At 57.3% G+C, this 20829-nt stretch overlaps 1 protein-coding gene across 3 annotated transcripts in view; it reads right to left on the bottom strand.

The window, feature by feature from the left end:
• Positions 1–2503: 2503 nt before the first annotated feature.
• The window catches only part of NUDCD3 (NudC domain containing 3), a 62692-nt gene continuing 44366 nt past the window's right edge, over positions 2504–20829 (bottom strand). The window contains exons 4-7 of one of the 3 annotated variants that reach the window (XR_009260646.1): positions 13709–13852; positions 5957–6145; positions 3617–3845; positions 2504–2623 (exon numbers count right to left, since the gene is read on the bottom strand). Coding sequence is in view for 2 of the 3 variants with exons in the window: in XM_058725672.1 (XP_058581655.1) it covers positions 3735–3845; positions 5957–6145; positions 13709–13852 (444 nt within the window). In the remaining variant the exon portion in view is untranslated. Of the gene's footprint in view, positions 3846–5956; positions 6146–13708; positions 13853–20829 lie in introns of all 3 variants that reach the window. The other 2 variants (XM_058725672.1, XM_058725673.1) reach the window with 2 other exon arrangements.

Below are 20829 nucleotides of genomic sequence, written 5' to 3'. Positions count from 1 at the left end.
GGCTCTTGCAGCAAGGGGGCAGCAGACGGTGCGTCCCCCGGTGCTGAGCCCTCTTTGTGGGACCCCCAGAGGGGCCACAGGCACTGACAGGGATCTCTTGCGGAAACTGAGGAGCAAGAGGCCCTCTCCACACCTCCGTGGTACCCTCTGGTCTGGGGTGAGGTTGGGGAGACCCTCAGGTGTACCCACCTCTGCAGGGGCCACAACACCCCCACAGGGGTCAGTAGGTAGCTTTGGAGGACTGCCATCCTGCACCTGGGCCCTGACCTGCACCTTCCCGGCAGGTGAGCGGACCTCACCACCCCTTGTCCCGGCCCTGGGGTGCACTGGGGGCTCTTCTGGCCTGCAGAATCCATCCTCAGTCGCGTTCACCCCAGATCTTTGTGCTTTATTTGTATCATGAGCCCAGGTAACCCAGGGTTCTGGTGACAGGGCTGCGTACTCAACTGTAAACACAGAGTGCACACTGTCCTGTGACTATCAGGGGCAATGACAATCCCTGCCAAGTCCCAGGATGCACTTTGTGACCTCTAGTGTGCCCGGTGCTCCAGAAACACAGCCTACCTCCCCTTAACCGAGGGGGTTGATACACCTGACCCATCCAGAGACCAGGACAGGGACGCACCTGGCCTGCGGGGCAGTCCTGACCCTGCCAGGTATCCCTGAGGATGCTGGCGCCCCAGAAGGCAGGGGCGGGCCCTGCCCCCTTCCCCACAGGAAGTAGAGACAGGGTGGGCAACACGCCCCCCTGCCCACTCCCTCCCTCACCATGTGGGCCCAGAGTGTCGGTTTAAATGGGGAGAGGTCACCTGTCAGGGTGAGGGAAAACCTCGTGGCCAAGGACCGTTCTCTCCTTCCAAGTCCCTGCCTCCTCCTCCCTCAGTGCCTCTGCTAGCATCTTGAGCCCCGGTCTAAGGTCTCCTGTCCCCAGGCCCCCCCGTGGCCGCTATCAACCCCTCTGAGGACAGCACACCCTGGATGGCTCTGCACTTCCCCACTATGGCCCACCGGGGGCCACACCCCAGGCCACAGGATGGTCCTGACCTGGCCAGCTTCCTTACCACTCTGCCCAAGGGGTGGGCTCCCCCTGGCCTCTGGCCCCACCATCTCTACACCTACACTGGAACCCCTCCTTAGGAAGGAGCCCCAGGAGAGCAGCTGGCCTGGACCCAGATTAGGAAGTGGTCAGCCACATCTCAGGGCCCCCTCTTGGAACGTCTGGGCTGTGGGGGTTCCATCAGCAAATGACACCGGGGGCCTAACCCCCACCTGCAGAGTGCCCGGCCAATGCCAGGCCAGTGCCACGTGTACAGCAGAGGCCGGTGGGCCCCGCAGGGGGTGGGGCAGGAGCGGGGACTAGCTCCAGCCTCAGGGGTGTCACCTCTACAGGCCTCCCACACTGTGTGGACCGAAAAGAGCCCATCCGGCTTTGGTAAACAAGCCTGGGAAAGCAGGAGGCCAGGCCTGGGCTCCTTCTCCAGGATGGAGGTCTCAGGTCTGCCTGGCAGGACACCAGTTACCCAGGACGGCCACGTCAGGCTGCCAGGCCTGCTGTCCACAGCCGGGGTGTGCCCCCATCCCACCGTGTGACCCCCTCCCCTCGACACGAACAAGACTGAGTCCCGGGAGCCCAGACTCTCCCGGCATGGGCTGCAGTGTCCGCGCACCTGGTCCTGTCCCCTGACCCCATCTAGGAGGTGCCGCACTCTGGCAGACCTGCGTGGGCAGGCCGACCGTAAAGAACCCTGCCAGGTAAGAACACTGCCAGGCTGGTGCGGCTGGGTGCTTGGGGAGCAGAGCCTGAAGTGACAGAGGTTAACTCCCCACACCTCCACCCCCGAAGCCGTGACAGTGTCAACACAGGACCATGGCGTCCCCACCATGTCCACATGAGCGCCAACCTGCTGTCCAGGGGACTCACAGGCAGCAGCTGGGCCTGCCCGTGGGGCAGACGTTTCTGGGCACACATGTCCTTGTGCAAGAGCTACGGCCCCATTTCCACACAGACCGCGGACCCTGTTCCCCCTCCCACACACCTTGGGGCAAACGTGAAAGATGGGGCTACTCCTCCCTGGCGGGTTATCTCTGGCCCTGCGCATCTGTGCATAATGGGGTCATGTGCCCCCTCCATTGGTTCAAAAATCGCAAACCAGGAAACAGCGCCAGCCCTGCCCACTGAGTGCGGTCCCCCCCGCGACAGAGTGCACAGGAACGTGGGCGTGAGGGTCCACTGGCCACAGTTTGGGATCTGTGCTCACCCTGGGTTTCCAGAACCTGCCGCAGACAGATGGGGGCCCTGTAGCTACAATCCTTTTCTCTTGATCCAAAATTCATCAGATTTCCGAAAACCACAGGTCAGAGACCGGCCTGGCTCACGAGACACTGAGGCGTTCTCCGCTTTGGTGTTTGCAGTGGACGTGAGCCAAGGACCTTGTGGCTGGAGTCCCAGAAACCTCCACACACACACAGACAACGTCTCAAATGACACACAGGGACCCTGAAGTGCTTAAATACAGATTTATTGCAAACAGACACTGGAGAAGGGGGACTTCGCAGGCAGGCACCCCACGGTTCCTCGGACCTCCGCTGACGGAGCTCAGTGGCCGGTCTGCGGCTGCCGTGTCTAAAGAGAGAAAACACGCAGGCTGCACGGGCTCCAGGGCCCAGGCCAGCAGCGAGGGACAGAGGACGCCCAACGGAAGGGCAAGGGTGGCCCAGCAGCAGCCACGTGGACGGGTGCCTTGGCCCCACCGGCCGCTCCCAGACGCAGATAGGATATGGTCACGGCAGGCAGGGTGGGCAGAAACGCAACACTGAAAACAAAGTCGGGCAAAGGAAGACACGTGACCACAGAGTCCACGGCCCCCCCCCCATCTCCCAAGTAGCACACCCTCACCAACAGTTTCCACACGCGCACGTCAGCACACAGGCGTGCAAATCCGGGGGGCCTGAAGAGGGGTCTCAGCAGCTTGGCGATGCCCTCGATGGCACCAGAGCCACCTGAGGCCTGGTCGATCAGGAGACTCAGGGGTTCCCCACCCACTTCTGGCCACCCTGAGCCAGAAACCTGTCCCCACACGACTGTGACATGCCAGCTCCCAGCTACTCAGGTGAAAGGAGGGGTCTCCTGAAGGACCACCCCCAGAAGGAGTCCTTCTCCCCAGCCCCGAGGGCAGAGCCCACGAGGGTGGCCCGCAGCGACGGCCACGGGGCTGGCAAAGCAGAGGTGGCAGTGGCCCTGGGCTCAGTGGAAGAGGAGGGGCTGCTGCATCGTGGTCTCTGTGATCTCCCGAGGGCGCCCAGTCAGCTCTCTTACAAGGACCGGGTCCACAGGAGGACATCAGAGGACAGTTCCTGCTGCGCCTGTGGCCCACGTCCCCAAGCGGCGACCAAGACCCCACTCTGCTCCTCGACGGGTCTGAGCAGGCAGCGGACACACACAAAGGCCAAGCGAGACCACACGTGCGTGCCCAGAGTCAGGTCAAGGCTCGGACCCCGTGCCCCCTGCACCTGGGGGTGCTGGTCTAGCACCTCCCCTCCGCCCCCCCACGGGGAAAGCAAGCAGAGCGCGCACAGCAGCGAGAGGAGAGCAGGGGGGGGCCAGCGGCCCGCTCACCCCACGCTGCTCCGGAACAGTCTGGAGATGTGGGGCTGGGAGCCACGGGTTCACCCTTGAGAGAAAGGCTGGCAGGGGCCAACCAGACGGCGAGCCCCTGCAGGAGGGTGCCAGGGCGCTAAAACTGCACGGCCCCCGGGGAGATGTTGAACATGGCTGGGTCGAACCGCTGGCCTCGGAAGGGAGAGCCTTCTGCGTCCCACCCCTTCTTCAGCATCTCATGGACTTTCTACAAACAGAAAACAGACACAGAGGTTAGCCGCACAGCCCAGAGCAGTGCTCACTTGGCCTCCTCCACGGGAGGACCTGCCTGGGCGACCGCAGGCCCCCACGCTCACGCCCCACACACAGGGCAGGGGGAGAAACCCTGGCGTCCAATGAGGCTGCGGGACTGTCCTGCCTGGGACCACTCTTCCCCGTCGCTAAACCCAGTGGAGCAGGGGCGAGCACATCAGACTCGCACCAGGGACCTGGACACCAGCCCCAGCCGACACGGAGTGGGTACGACGGGCCCCCCACCCACTGCTTTAGCTCCAACTCCCTCCTGCCACCCCCTTTCAAGCCCTCTCCTCAGTCACACTCTCTCCACGCCGGACATGACTCGCATGGGCCCTGCGTCTCCGGGGTGGGCCCTGAGCCCACTCCCCACACCAGCCCTGCCCCAAGTCCAAAGGGACTTGGAAGGAGGCCTCGCAGGGCCCCTGGTCAGGCCCTCACAGGGAGCCACCAGTGAGCCCTGCTGCATCTCTGGCCCCACACATCGCCCTTCTCCCAGGGACCAGCTTTCCTCCAGAGGCCACCAGTTGAGCTGTCCACAGCTGTGCGCGGCTTCAGCACCTCTGAGCCTCCCCTGCTCCCGGCACAGCCCGCCTGCGGCCCTCGCGCTCTCCTTGTGGCCCAAACCTACCCCCCACACCGTGCTTCCCCCATGGCTGCATGCAGGGATGGCCCTCGTTTGCACACACTCCTCCCCGAATCCCCACCAAGCCCGGGCGCATCCCAGACAGCAGAGCCTGTGCCACTCATTCACTAGTGTCTCACCCGGGGGAGGGGCACGCGTGGCCCCTGGCTCCCTCGTGCCTGCTGAAGGTGCCCAGAAAGCATCGCTTGTGCCCTGGGGCCAGCATGCTGCCCAGCACACAAGTCTGTCTGGACTCCCCTCCGACTCCAGGCACAGAGCTCATCCCACGAGCCGGCGGCATCTTCAAAGCTCTTCAGACACTTCCCCGTCGGCTGCCTGGCCTTGGGCCTGTCAGCAAGGGTCTCCTGCTCCCCCTTGGGCCTAAGCGCCCGGCCCCCTCCCAGGCAGCGACCCTAGACCCTCCCTCGGGGTCCACGTCCACACAGCTTTCATCCGCCAGCCACAGGCGACCGTCACGTGACTAAACTAGCCCGGCTGCTAAACTCGCACAAAGACAAGTCCCCTGCCCGCAAACTCCATGGTCACAGCCAGAGACTCGGCCCAAGAGGTACCGAGAGCCTCCCCTCCTGCCCTGTGAGCCCTGGTGATCAGGGAGCCCGGCTGAGAGAAGATTTGGAGACTGGGGGCAGGAGCCCACTCGGGATAGAGCAGTCAGCGCTCCGAGTGACCCTCGCAGGAAAGCCGGCTGCACGGGGAGGAAGGGATAAAGACAGGGCAGACAGAAGGGACACACCAGCAGTGGACCCCCGACATCGGCAGGACCACAGTGAACGCCCCAGGACGCAGAGGACACCTCCGAATCTCAACGCCACTGGGGGGCTCCCGTGTGTGACGCACGTGGAAAAAGAAAACAAACCCTAGGAGGTGGGTGGCTGTGGTGCCCAGCAACACCCCCTCACATGTCCAGTCCCCGTCACACTGGGGTCCTGGTTCCAAAAAAGGGGAGCAAACAGTAACCTGACAAAGGTGACCCTTTCTTTCGCTCTTGGGAATGAATGAATGCACCCACCCCACCCTCTTCTCTGCCCCCAGCGTGGGCCTCTGTGGTCAAGGGGCCCCTCCCGCCGGCCCCCCGGACATCTCAGGCCTCTGACATTTGTTCCAAAAGGACTTGGAAGGAGGCCTCACAGGGCCCCTGGCCAGACTCCCATGAGCCCTGTGGGAGGGAGAGAGCTAGGGTCACACGTGGAGTTACCACATCTGTGTGGACCTGCCCGTCGCGGCCCCACCACCTGGGCTCTGTCCAGGTGTGGAACACGCGCCCCATGCCAGACAGAGACCAGGCAACCGGGCTAGAGCGGCCTGCGAGGACCCAGCAGACAGCCGGCTATGCCACGGCAGGGACAGCCCCGCCACGCCACCAGCCCCCACCGGATCTTCCCTGCCCAGCACAGCCCCTCCCCCACACTCCCCCTTACCAGCTCATGGCTCTGCGGCTTGCCTTGCAGCTTCTGGTGGTAGTCAAAGGTGAGCCTATCCAGCACCGCGTGCTCCTCCTCGTCCACCGTGGCCATGGAACGCTCCTTATTGATCTTGTCGATGTCAATGTGCTCCTCACCCTCCAGGACTGCGCTCCACCAGTACTCACCCACCTTGTTCAGGCTCACCTGGGGCACACGGAGCAGGGGGGGCAGGGGGGTGCAGAGCTCAGTGCATGTGTGTGTGGGGCACCGGTCAGGGGGCACATGGGGGGGTGGGGAACGGGCTCAGTGTGTATGGGGCACCGGTCAGGGGACACGTGGGGGGCCGGGCTCAGTGTGGGGGGGCGCACCGGTCAGGGGGCACATGGGGGGGGAGGAAACGGGGCTCAGTGTGTATGGGGCACCGGTCAGGGGACACGTGGGGGGGCCAGGCTCAGTGTGGGGGGGCACACCGGTCAGGGGGCACATGGGGGGGGACGGGGCTCAGTGAGTGTGGGGCACCGGTCAGGGGACACGTGGGGGGGCCGGGCTCAGTGTGTGGGGGGGCACTGGTCAGGGGGCACATGGGGGGGACAGGGCTCAGTGTTTGTGGGGGGCACCGGTCAGGGGACATGTGGGGGGACCGGGCTCAGTGTGTGTGTGTGTGTGGGGGGGGCATCGGTCAGGGGGCACATGGGGGGGGTGGGGCTCAGTGTGGGGGGGGGGCACCGGTCAGGGGACACACTGTGGGGGGGACAGGGCTCAGTGTGTGTGAGGGCACCAGTCAGGGGGCACATGGCAGGGAGCAGGGGGCTCAGTGTGGGGGACGGGGCACCAGTCAGGGGCCCGGGGGATCAGGCCTTGCCCCACCCCCCACGTCCTTTCGGAAGCCCAGGACCCCACCCAGCCCCCCTCACAGCCTCCCTGCACCACCAGGGATACACTGGACCCCAAACAGGAACCTCTATCCACATTCTTCGGCCCGGCCCTGCCGGCTCACCCGGCACACGCCAATGTCGGGACTGCATACAGGGAGGGCCCAGACTGCACGCCTCCTGGGGACTGGTAGCCAAGAACTGACAAGTGGGCAGCCCACTCTCCCTCACACTGTCCATTTACCATCCAATGGCCTGAAACCCGTCATGACCCAAAGGGCCAGGAGGGAGAGCAGATGTGACCAGCCAGCAGCTAGAGCAGGTCCGTGTCAAGGCAGCACCCTGGGAAGAGGGTTACTGGCTGGAGAGCGATCATGACACCACAAACCCAGACCTGGTCCCCACCAGTGACATTTGCGAGGTCCCTGAGAAGGATTCGGGCTGTGGACACGGATACAGGGCGGGCCACAAGTGAGAGGATCACAGCACGGTGACAGCGTGGCATCAATGTCGGCACAACAGAAATAAGCCTCCCCCCTTCCGCACCAACTGTCCCAGGGGGCGTGGGGCTCTGAGCGCCCCCGCCTGCCAGTCCAGCAGAGGAAGGACTTCTCCCCGCCAATGCCGTGGTCTGCGTGTGGGGTGGATTTTGTTTCCAGATGCTCCGTTCAGCTGGCTTCTTACGGACTCTGCTCCTCAGTTTGGGCCTGGGGACCCGACCCGGCCAAGGCCCCAACACAGAATCTTCACTGAGGTGCAAATCTGTGTTCCTTCCAAAGCAACGAAAACCTCCCGAGTGGAAGCGTACTCCATCTTCATTGTTCCTGGAGAGATGCCCAAGGTGCTTGCTGATCCATCTCGGGAAACAGAGGCCCTCCAGGCTCGTTCTGTGTTCCCTCCGCTGTCACCCTGGCTGGGGTCTCTGCAGACACCCTGGAGGCTGCCGCTCCAGGGGCCAGCCCTGCCCTGCCCCAGGCTCCGCCGCTGGCCCTTCTCACCCAAACCACGAACCACACACAGGGTGTCTGGGCAGGTGTGCACGCATGACCAGGCCCCGTGCAGCCTGGGGATAGGATGGGCTGATGCTGCACACAAGGAACCCAGTGGGCTGCACTCCCCGCGCATCTTGGGTCCACGCGGCAAGCACTCCCGGGCCCTTTGCAAACCCAACAAAAACCAAGACAATCCCAACACCACCTTTAAAAAAATTCTTTTTGAGGTGAAGCTCACAGGAGGCACCTGAGTGGCCGTTGGTTGAGCGTCCAACTCTTGACTTCAGCTCAGCCATGATCCCAGGGTCACCGGGTGGAGTCCCACGCTGGGCTCTGCACTGGTAGTGTGCCGCCTGCTTGGGATTCTCTCTCTCTCCCTCTCTCTGTCCCTCCCCCACTCATTCTCTCTCTCTCTCTCTCTCTCAAAATAAATAAACTTCAAAAAACTAAAGTCGACGAGTCTGTGTCAGTGCATATACAGTGTTGTACAACCTCCACCTGTATCCGGTGTCACCACCTCAAAAGGAGCCCTGTGCCCGCAAGCAGCCCCTCCTCCCGGCCCTGAAACACGTCACGTGTCCTTCAGTGCCCCCGCCTCTTGCACTCAGCATGGTGTCCTCGAGGTACATCCACGTTGCAGTGGCCAAAACAAGACAGCGCCGAGGAGATGCCCTTGGAACAGAGCTCGAGGCCCTGGGTCTAAAGGAGCCTGATGGCTTAACGTGGGGTTTTGATTTTTCACTGTAACATTGTTACTTCCCTAAAAATCAGGTTTGTGGAGACGCGGTCTGGGGGTACGTCCTGAGCCCCGACAAACACACAGCCACACAGCCAGCAGCTCCAGGTCACAAGTCCTTGACGACTGAGGGTGCGAGTACCTGTTCTCGAGTTTCTCTGCCATCGTGGTTTTTTGAACATTTTACTTGAAATTAATTCCAAACACATCCGTGCGCTTTTCCCCGGACCTCCCAGCAACATGCTTTATCATCACGAGTCTGCACACGAACCCTCTCTGTTTAAGGACATGCGTAACACACAGCAAACTCCAGGATTTTTTTCTGAACCACCTTGACCCTTGACCCCTGATATTTCCATAAGGGCCTCCTTCCTCTACTAGAACCGCAGCTCACCTTCCCTCCAGCACGGGATGTGCGCTGGGGTCCTGTCCCCACTCAACTGGAACATTCCACGGCCTCTCCTAAAGACCATTCTTCATTCAGGGTTTGTCTGGTGTTTCCTCCTGATTAAACTCAGAGAAGCGTCCCCAACAGGACACAGCAAAGGGGACGCTGGGCCCTTCCCAGCATGTCCCCCATTTAGGCACAGACATCATGCAGCCACATGCTCTGTGCATTCCTCCTTGACCCCATCTTCCCCACACTGGTGGCAGGGGCCTCCTCCTCCACGACAGCTTCCTCCTGGATGCCCAGTGTTTCAAAGGCCCCCACTCACTCCTGTCCCCAACTACGCTGGTGTTCAGTCTCCTGGCTTGACAGGCCAGCGAGCTCACTGCCACCTGGTAACATGCCCCCCCTTACCTGGCCTCCCTCCAGGATCCTGTACAGACTGGGTCCCAGACCCAGAACCAGCTTGTCCTCACAGAAACTTCAAGCTCCACATGAACGAACCCAAAACGCCCACAACCTGTGCGGGTGAGTCACCACCTCTGCCTCCCCCACCCCCCTCCATGGCAGAGCCGTGTCCAAGCAGGCGGCCAAGTGCCTGCTGAGGTGCGCTCTGGACAGTGCAAGCTGGGGAGGCATCCATGAAAGCTGTGGACAGGGGCTCCGCGGAGGCGCGTCAAGCCCAGGACAGATGACAGGAAGCTGCCCTCTGCAGACGCTTCTGTGAGGGGATGGGGATCCGCATCCAGAACCTTCCAGAACCTGCCGGAGGCACACCATGAGGGACGGGATCCACATCTAGAACCTGCTGGAGGCGGTGCCATGATGGGCAATCTCCTGGTGTTCCATGTTGTCCACAAGTTTTTTAAGCTTACAAATCAAAGCACCACGTGGGCCAAACAGGACAGGGCCACAGTGTGTGGTGCAGGTGTGGGGGAGGTGGGAGGACCCACGTGCTGAAAGCACAGGGCGGCCAGGTGGTGCTGAGCGGGGTCTCTGCGGGATAGAGGGACAGTATCTGGGTCCCCTGGGAGCGCGGCCCACCGGTCCTGTCAGTACATCCCTACTGCCCTGGCCCCCCGCCCCCACTCCCTGCTGGGGCTCAGGGACACCTGCGGTGGTGCCAAGGTGCTGACTGTCCCAAGAAACTCCCAGGACCCCAGGAGATGAGAGTGCTGAAAGCCAAGGGCCTGCATTTCATTCTGGCAACTGGTTTTCAGGCTTCCGGCATACACCAAAATGCTAACGTTATTTAACCTGCATTTGGGAGGAAGAAGGATACGCTCTCTGTGACACTGGTGGCCACCAGCGAGGAAACAGCAACGGGAAGGCCCTTCCTGAGAAACCCACATCCCCACCAGCAGAGGGAGAGAGAGAGAGAGAAAGGAGTGCAGGGGGACCAGCAGTCAGGACACACAGGGACCCAGGTCACCACAGAAACAGCGCAGGGGGGGAGCCCCTGGCAAACGGCCAAGGACCACAGTCAGCCTGCGACTCTGCTTCTGAGAACTGAACTTAAGGACCTAAGTCAGTCATCCAAGCACGCGGAGGCACAGCATGTACACATGCTCACCCCCGTGTCCCCTGAGCAGACACGGGCCCCAGAACACCCTGCACCTGCTGAGCCAACCTGAATGGCTAGAGGGTCAGCTGACGGACCACCCCCGCCTGGGGTGCATCTCAACCCTCCACCCCCAGACCCTCCCCCTGCCCCCGGCCCCCGGCCCCCGGGCACCGAGCCACCAGCACCACCTGGAGGGGAACCGAGGACAGTGTGCCGGGCGGTTCTGGGACAGAACGGTCGGGGGAGGCGCTGACTTCACGTCTCTTGCCTGAGAGGCATTCTCGAGTGTGGGAGGGAGGGAGGCAAGAGCTGTCATCCGGTTTTAGCTGCCGCCCCTGCCTGCTCCGAAAGCAACCACTCGGGCGAGGGGGTGGCTGGGAAGCAGGTGGCCTCGACTGTCAGGAGGTCAGGGGCGCGGACCAAGGACTCTGTTGAGGTGAAGGCAGTCCTGGGGTGCCCACCTGCTCTGTGAGGCCGTCATGGACACACTGACACCCAAGGCCTGTGACACTGCCCCAGGGCAGTGGGGGACACTTGCCCTCTCCGGATGAGGCCAGCCGGCCCCTCCTGAGGGGTCCAGGGATGGGCTGTGGCCCCAGTAGAGACTGGGGCCTGTCTTCATGTTACTACTGGTTTGCACATCCTCCTCTGTCTCACACTTCCCTCTCGTCTCCTGCGAGGTAGCACGTGCAGGTTCCAGGCTCTGGTGAGGACACCAGGGCATGTGGGGCCCTCTGCAGCCCTCAGGAGAGGGGCCCTTGACCATGTTCCTTAGCGGCCCACATGTCGAGAGTGACCGACCACGGCTCTTGGCCTCATCTCGAGGGTGAGGAACCGAGCTCCCATGCCTGATGAGGTTCCCAATGCCAGGCAATGCTGAGCAGAGGAGGGGCCCCACCAGCCCTGCCGTCTGCCCCCGATGCCCGAGCGACACGGGCTTGTTCCCAGCAGCAAACACAAGCAGGGCCTTCACGTGTCAGAACAGCTGAGCCACCATATCATCTCAGATGCATGACCCCAAACATCACCGACAGATGAACTATCAAACCCAGACTACGGCCTGTGGTCGGGAGCAAGGAGACACGGGGGAAAGACTGCATCCCATGGGCAGGACACGTCGGCCATGCCAGGGCCGGGCTGAAGAGTGAGCTTGGGGACAGGCAGGCAGGCGGTGAGGCCCGCACACACGTGGCTCCAGCACAGACAGCCAAGGACTCTGGAGACAGTGGGGAGGGACCTGTCCGGCACCCGGGGATCCAGGGTTTCCACATGGACCCTGCTGGCAGGAGGTCCACAGGGAAAACTCCTCAAAGCCGCGTTCCTGGCAGCAACAAGTGCACCAGCTCCGGGATGGCGAGGGCGACCACAGGAAGGCCTCCAACCGGCCACAGGCACTCCTCCCGGCCCCGTCCTGGGCATCCTGCAGCGGGAAGGCCGACAGGGAGGGAACAGGCGGGCTTCAGCTCGGGTGAGCCACTTCCAGGTGCAGGGTCCGGGTCCAGAAAGCAAGCTTCCAGAGAGTTTACTGTGTTACCAGGCCACTCCGAGAGCCCGGCCCCCTGTGTGCTTACAAGTGGCAGCCGGGACGATGAATCGCACTCCGGCCCGGCCACAACCCCGCTTAGGCACACGCGCACAAAACAGAGACAACATGGCCACGAGGACGTCAAAGTCACCTCTGCCAAGCAAAGCCATTATGAGACGCACTACCAAGTCATGAGCAGCATGTTTCCACAGCAGTGATGTCAGGTACACCGGTCACAGTGGCTGTGAGGCCAGCCTGTCCTTGTACGGACATGGTTTCGTGCATCCCAGAGGAAGTGTCAGGGCAGACAGACTGCATGGTGAGGGCTTCCCAGCCATGCTCCTCCGGGGAGCACAGCAACGGTACCACCAGGACTCACCCTGGGCACTGCTCTGGAGCCGCTGCACCCCTTGTCCACGGGTTCCGGCCTCACAACTCCACCTGTGCCACAGGAGCTGCCAGCGGCTGTCACGGGGCAGGGGGCAAAGAGACCCTGACTGTGCCTCCCACGACCGTGGGAAGTAAGGCCATCATCGTGAAGGTATTTTGCAAATGAGAGGAGCTGGAGACACCGCCGCCCACATGGCCGGGTGCAGGGATGGGCTTTGGGGCGGGGGGGGGGGGGGGGGGGGGGATGGGAGGCACAGCCTGACGGCCAGAAGGGCTGAGCCCCAGGGTGACGAGAGGGAGGCGGTCTCACGGAGAGAAGCCTCGCAAGGACAAGGACGTGCAAAGCTAGGTTCAGAACAAGGGCCAAGCAGACATGCCTGTGCTCTGCGACCCGGTGTCGTCGTCATGCGGAGGGGCCTGTGCTCTGCAACCTGGTGTCCTTGTCATGTGGAGGGGCCTATGCTCTGCGACCCGTTGTCCTCGTCACGTGCAGGGGCCCCGTGTGCCAAGGAACTCCAGCAGCCCAGCACTGACAGACCCCTCTCCACCCCACGGCCCTGACAGTCCCCACAGACAGGCTGGCCCGCTGGCACCCATTCCACGGAGAATGCAGATCTTCATAAAACCGAAACACACATTTTTTTGCTTTCTTCTTTCCTTCCTTTCTGGCACACGTGAAGAACGTGCCTTTAAAACCCTCAGGTTTTGTCCAAAGACCTGGTATCTTCCTGTCTGGTGAGGCACCCTGTGCCATATGAGGTCCCGCTGGGCAGCACCCACTGACCAGGCCAAGACCCTGAAGAGGGGGCGGAGCCATGGAAGGTTCCAGTAAACAGGGCACTGAAGCTCCTGCTGGGGCTCTGCAGCCCCGAGTGGCTCAATGAGACCCCCCGCTGTCCAACAAGCGGTCCGACTATGCTCTGCGTCCTCTGGTGCAGCATCCCGGAAATTCAACCTGCCTCTCAATCCTCGCCTTACTTGACTCTGCCTCCGACATGACCCAGGACCTGGCAAGCGGGAGCCTCTGGGACCGGGGGTCACATCCAAGCGAGCTCTGCCGTGCAGGGATGACCCTGCCAGGAGCCCCTCCATGCTCACCGAGTGCAGTCACCACGTGCGCCCGAGGACGGACCACCGTGGGTCTCATGTTAACGTGGCTCCACTTCAGAGTGCCAAGTGGTGGGGGCCTGTAGGGCCGAGGCCAGCAAAGGCGCCCTGAGCAGCGCCCTAGACCGCAGGAACCCCCCCTGCCCCCAGCCCCCACTCCTTCCCGCAGCCCAGCATGGATGCCCACACTCACCAGAACGCACTTCCCAGGCTCCAGGCTCCAGAGGGAGCTCTCAGTATTGACTTTGTGGGTGAACTTCCCTTCCATGAGGACGTGCTCCCCAGCTTCCTCCAGCACGGCCACCCGGATGGAGCTGCTGCTCAGGGCCACCGAGACCTGGAACCGAGGAGAAGGGAGTCACCTGGCACCCTGATGGGTGCGCAGCACACTCCAAAGCAGGAGCCGGGTGCAGACCAGAACACGACACATGACTACCTGGGAGCAGCAGGCAGCTGGACGAAGACCATCGTCCCAACCAAGGGACACCTGAGGAGGCCTGCGCATCAATCTCCTTCAAGTAAATGTACTGCAAGTTCTGTTTCCACGTGCACAACGATGACATGGGGAAAACCACTGGCTTCCCACCAAAGCCCCTGCTCCATCAGGGGACCGAGCCCCACGCGGCAGGCAGGTGTGGGTGGCGCAGCTGGGGTGTGCCTCCCTCTCCCATCCCGCCATCTGGCAGGGGGCGCAGAGCCCCCCCACATGCCCTCTTCCAGGAGCTGCTGAGGCTGCACCGAGCAGAGAGGCACCCACCTCGCTGGCCAGCACCCAGTGCTCCCAAACCCCTGGAGGTTCATCAGATCACGAACTGGACGAGGAGAGCAAACCAGTCCTGTCCCTTTTCAAACTCTGAAATCTGTGTCTATAATGCAAAGTCTTTTTGTGACCGCACCTGAAGAATGCATCAGGTGAAGGGACACTGGAGGTGGGAACCCAGGCCTTCCTAAGGGTGGGCTCCATCCGGTTCTGTGTGGAGGCGACACCCGCCCCCCCTCGCCCCCCCTTCGCCACCCCCGCCGCCATGTGACTCCACAAGTGCTCATTAAACGTAAAGTGTTGAAAACAAACTCTGAGAGTCACAGATAGATATTCAGGCTTGGCTGCTGTAACCTAACTGCCGTAACCTAACGTGAAGTACCCTCAGGTGGAAGATGGCCCATGGCAAGATGCCGTTCCATTAACTTTGGCTTTCAGAGACAAGGAGAATTCCAGGCCGCGCCTGGGGACGGGTGAGCCACTGCCCACACGTGTCCACACACAGGCTGGGTGGCATCCTGTGGGCACAGCTGCCCCGCACCTAACCTCTGAGAGGGTTTACTGTCTACTCGGCCGGCTCCGTGAAGACACGGGTACAACCGGGCGTTGCCCAGCACCTGGCACACTCCTGGGGGATCCAATCACCGGCCCGTCAGATGTCCTTGACCATGAACCTGGGGTGCAGTGGAGGCACCCCAGGAGCAAGCTCGCTTTAATAAAATCCTCCCAGCCGGCCTTACATAACCATAATCTCCAAATTCGGGCAAGCTGCTCACGCTGCTGGTCTTGCACAACAGGGGATGGGCCAAAGCACCGAGGGGACCCAGAAAGGACACGCTTCCAGTTCGAGATGTCACTCTGGGAGGGGTGAGCATGTCCCAGCCTCTGCGACCCACAGAAACAAAGCACAAAGAGGAAAAGGCCAGACGGCACAAGGGAGGAGGTGGGAGACCAGCACAGACAAGCTTCCAGCAGCTCCAGGGAGACCAGCACGAGCATGGGGACAGACAGTGTGGAGCAGGGACAAAAGACTGGTCTGCACCTGGGGCCCGTGGCCACCTGGGGCTTCCAGCTGGCAGTCGGCAGGCAGGGAGGGCAGACGCCAAGCAGCTCAGAGTCAGGGTCAGCCCGGGGACGGCTGTGCTGGGGAGGACCCATCAGAAAGGACAGAACACACCGTGGCCCAGACCAGCGCGGGGCGCCATCCCAAACACCCTGGTCAGCAGTGTGACGGGCAGTGTGTGGGGGCCGTGTGGGCGGCCAGCCCCTCAGCCCTCCTAGGTGGGAGAGGAGCAGACCCCAGACCGATATGGGGAAAATCATCAACACCATCCCCTACCCTAAAGAATGTGGAAAATAGGTTTTTAAATAAAAAACAACCAGGGAACTCAGAATTGCATCCTGAAGGAAAATCTGCAGCATGGAACACAAAGACTACAGAACTAATTAGGAAGAAAGGAAATTCCAAAATATTTCCAATACACACCCTCAGAGAGATGAGAGGAGTGTGGAAGCAAAAAGAAACAGGAGAACAGAACGCTCACACATACTAAACACACAGAGGCTAAAATAAAACTCCCAACAGCAAGGCTGGAAAGCATCAAGGGAGAGACAAGATGCATCAGGCGGTCAGTGTGGCATGCCATAAACCACAGCAGCCACGGGACAACGCTCCAGAGTTGAAGGAAAACGTGCCTTCTGACAAAAAACCCACTGAGGGCTACACAGAACGAATGAAAGATGACTCACGCAAACTCGTGGTTTCATAACCTCAGCTGTTTAAGGCCCCGAAAGTTCCCCAGGGAAAAAAAGTTTACTCACAAAGAACCTGAACGGAAGATCTCTAGAATCAGTTACACTGGATGCAGAAGCACAGGCAGGCCATGCCTTCCATCTTCCAAGTGGAGAATTTTCGTGAAGTTAGATTTCTATTCATACCCAAACCAGGGAATAAGCAGAGGTTTAAAATAACTACATTTTAAAACATTCAAGATCTCTGGATTTATAACGTATCTTGAGAAAGTTCCTTGAGGCTAAACCACAGCAAAATGAGAAGAAAATTAAACCAGAGGAAGATCTCCCGCACAGCTTGGTGACTGCAGCTCACATCCCTGTCGCGTGTGCGCAGGTTGCTAAGGCAGCAGAACTGAAACACTCCTCTCACACACACAAAACCGTAACTACGTACGGCGAAGGAGGCCACCAAACCTGCCATGGTGATCATCCCATGATACATACGGACTTCAAATCAGTACTTTATACACCCGAGCTAATAACAGCATTATATGTCAATTATATCTTACTAAAACTGGGGGAGGGGGAAGAGGAAGGTGCAACAGAGATCCCCAACATACTGAATTTCATCTAGAAGTGTGGTGAAAGGAAGCTCCTGGATGGGAGCTGTACAGAACTCAAACACAGTCGGCCCAGGTTGATGAGAGGTGAAAGGACCTCAGGAAAGTGGTTTCTAGACAATACACTGTACCAGAGAGTCTGGGTGGCTCTGAGGTTATGATGAAAGCATACTATTTTTTACAAGAAAAAGAAAGCAAGAAACACACCAGGAAAACAAGAAGCTACACAAGAAATTTCCTGATCCGAAACAGAAAATAATGGAGTAAAACCCTGAAAAAGCTTTCTTCCAAAAAGCAACAAGAACACTAGTGAAAACTGTCAATATGTACTTTTTCCGAACTTTGGAAACTAACCAAAGGTTTGCAGGAATCCAGAGAGCATTTATGCAAGCAACACAAGCTTTGTGACCTTCTAACTTACCCTAGACCCATTCTCACTCTCCAGTCCCTTGGTAACCCGCGCTCCCAGCACAGCCTGGCACACCTGAGACAGCAGAAAGGGGCTGGGGCTCCTTCAAAACTCCATTCCTAAAGAACTGTGAGTACCTGTCCTGTGTGACAGTTCCCTGGAAGATCCCACGTGTTAGGCTGGTTTTGAATGGACTCAGAAAAGCCTTTTCCCCAGAAGAGTGTTTGCTGCAAACAATTAGAGGCAAGTATTTTAATTTCACTGCGGACTGCAATAGTGGATAACAGCTGAGGCAAACAAAAAAACGCTGGGGAATACAATGTTCATGGAGGTTTTGAACATTTGGGCCACGTGAATGTGCAGGCCGTGTGCAAGCTTAGGAAAAATCCTTAGGTGAGGCCCTAACCCCTCACCACCAGCTGACTTTGAGACTCTGCATGAGCAGGAAATGGAGGCTATGGCTGACTTTTCAACTGCGAGGCTAAGTGTTAAAGGCATGCCCCGATATGGAGCTCCATGGAAGAAAGATTCACTGGTTCTAGGTGTTTAAGAAAGTCTGTCCAATCGGGACACCTGGGTGGCTCAGTCGGTTGAGCGTCTGACTTTGGCGCAGGTCATGATCTCACAGTTTGTGGGTTCAAGCCCCGCATCAGACCCTGTGCTGACCACTTGCTCAGAGCCTGGAGCCTGCTTCAGATTCTGTGTCTCCTTCTCTCTCTGCCCCTCCCCCGCTCACGCTTTGTCTCACTCTGTTTCTCAAAAATAAATAAATGTAAAAAAAAAAAAAAAAAAAGTCTGTCCAATCATTTGCTGATCACTAAGCTCACCAAATAAAGACTTCACTGGCCACACATGATAAAGAATACACACTTTAGAAAATTAGTTCAGAAAAGTCATCAGGGGCAACTTGGGTGGCTCAGTCAGTTAAGCATCTGACTCTCAATTTCAGTTCACGTCATCATCTCACGGTTGTGAGATCGAGCCCACGTCAGGCTCTGCACTGGGCATGGAGCCTGCTTAAGATTCTCTCTCCCTCTGTGCCCCTCCCCTGCTCCTGGGCTCTCTCTCTCTCTTTCTCTTAAAAAGACAGAAAGACAGAGAAGAGAGAGAGAGAGAGAAACAGAGAGTGAGAGACAAAGAGAGAGAAAGAGATTAAGAAAAGAAAAAAAAGAGAGAAAAGAAAAGAAAAGAAGTCATCAAACAAGAACTCCATCAAGTACCAACAGCAACAAACCATGGAGAAAAGGAGAGTCTGAGTTCCAGAATTACCACATTGTTAGTTAAAACGCCCAATTTTCAACAAAAAAAATTATAAGACTCACAAAAAACGAAGACAGCCCATACACAATGTACAAAAACAAGCAAAATCTATTCCTGAGGAAGTCCAGACATGTACTTAGTAGAAAGTCTATAAATCAACTATGGTAAATACACTCAAAGAGCTAAAGAAAACCCTGTATAAATAACTAAAGGAAAGTATAGGAACAGTATCTCATAAGAAAATCAATAAAGAAATATACATTACTTTTTTAAAAGAACCAAATACAAATTCTGGAATTCAAAAGTAACTGGGGGAAAAAGAACTGAAGCAAAAAAATCTACTAGAGGGTCTCAGAAGCCAATTACAGCAGCCAGAAGAAAGAACTGGAAAATTTGAAGATAGGTCAAATGAAAGTAGTCAGTCTGAGGAACAGAAAGGAAACAATGAAAAACTGAACAGAGCTTCAGAGACCGGGGGGATGGCAAGAAGCATGCCACAACGTGCATAATGGAGCCCCAGAAGGAAAGAGAAAAAGAGTAGAAAGAATATATGAAACATGGCTGAAAACCCACATTCAAGAAGCTCAATGAACTCCAAGTAGTATAAATCCAGAGAGACCAAGACCTAGACGCATCCAGATCAAACTGTCAAGAAAGCCAGAGCCAGAGAGAGAATGAGCCAGAGAGAGAATCTTGAAAGCAGGATGTGAAGCCACTCAACACCAGGCATGCTCCTCAGCAGGTGCACCAGATGGTCCGCCGCCAGAAACCAGGTTAGAAGGTGGTGGGAGGGAGTACTCAAAGGGTGAAGGGAAGTAGTGTCAACCAGAAATTCTATACCCAGCAACACTATCCTGCAAAAATGAAGGAGAAATTAAGACATTCTCAGAGTAAACAAACAAAAATCCTGAGGGAATTCACTTAACAGGCTCATCTTTCCTTGCACAGGCCCTGCAAGAAACACTAGCCGTCTTCAAGCTGAAATGAAAGGACACTAAACAGTAATTTGAATCCACATGAACAAATAGAGTGCTGGTAAAGGGAAATACAGAAGACAGTGTAAGTGTGCCTTTCGTTTGTTAACTCTTCTTCTCTCCTATTTGATTTAAAAGAACTGTACCACAGGGTGCTTGCTGTACTGGGGCAGGGGTGGGGGGGGCGGGCGGGGTGTTCAGTCAGTTAAGCATCCAACTCTTAATTTCAGCTCAGGTCATGATCTCACATTTTGTGAGATCAAGCCCTGTGTCAGGCTCTGCACTGACAGTGTGAAGGCCGCCTGGGATTCTCTCCCCACCCCCCACCCCTCCCCTGCTCATACACACGCTTTCTCTCTCAAAATAAAAAATATAAACTTAAAAAAAAAAAAGGGCTGCAACACAAAGTAGCAGAGAACAGAAATTACCATATAAAACACAATTCTGGGGGCGCCTGGGTGGCTCAGTAGGTTGAGCATCTGACTTCAGCTCAGGTCATGATCTCACGGTTCATGAGTTCAAGCCTCGCATCGGGCTCTGTGCTGACAGCTCGGAGCCTGGAGCCTGCTTCCAATTCTGTCTCCTCCTCTCTCTGCCCCTTCCCTGGTCATGCTCTGTCTCTATCTCTCAAAAATAAATAAACATTAAAAAAAATTTTTTTAACCCAATTCTGCATACACATTGAAGTTAAAGTCTATATTGACTGTAATCTAGAGAAAACAGTAAGACAATAATCCCCAAAATACAGTTTAATAAAAGATAAGGTAATTAAAATACTACACTAGAAAATCTCTAACACAAAAGAAAGCAGTCATGGAGGAAAAAAGGAACAAAAAATTTCAAAACGTACTACGAAGATCCAATAACCAAAACTGTGGTAGTGGCATAAAAATAGACATACAGATCATTGGAATAAAATTTAAAATTCAGTAATAAACCCATAAGCTTTATAGTCAGTTGATTTTAAACAAGGGTGCCAAGGCAATTCGATGGGGAAAAGAAAAGTCTTTTCAATAAACAGGACGGTGACAGGGATGTCTACATGCAAAAGAATGAAGTCAGAGCACTCCCTCCTGCCTTCTACAAACATGAACTCTAAATGAATCAAAAACCTCTATGTAGGAGCTAAAACCATAAAACTATCAGAACGAAACAAAAACGTAAATATCCACACCATGGATCAGGCAACAGTTTCTTAGGTGTGCATGCGCAACCAAAAATAAACAGACAATACAGTCTAGACTTTATAAAGATTTTTGTGCTTCAAAAAACATCATCTCTTGGGGCGCCTGGGGGCTCAGTTGGTTAAGCGTCTGACTCTTGGTTTTGGCTCAGGTCATAATCTCACAGTTCTTGAGTTCAAGCCCCGCACTGGGCTCCGTGCTGAAAGTGCAGAGCCTGCTTGGGACTTCTCTCGCCTCTCTCTCCACCCCTCCCTGGCTTGCTCTCTCTCTCTCAAAAAATAAACATTTTTTTAAAAATTAAAAAAACAAAAAACCCATCATCTCTGGAGAAAGTAAAAAGACAACTCATGGAGCAAAAGAAAATATCTACAAA

The sequence above is a fragment of the Neofelis nebulosa genome, chromosome 4, assembly GCF_028018385.1.
Source record: "Neofelis nebulosa isolate mNeoNeb1 chromosome 4, mNeoNeb1.pri, whole genome shotgun sequence".
NCBI classification, from domain to species: domain Eukaryota; kingdom Metazoa; phylum Chordata; class Mammalia; order Carnivora; family Felidae; genus Neofelis; species Neofelis nebulosa.
This window is presented reverse-complemented; position numbering and strand designations above follow the sequence as displayed.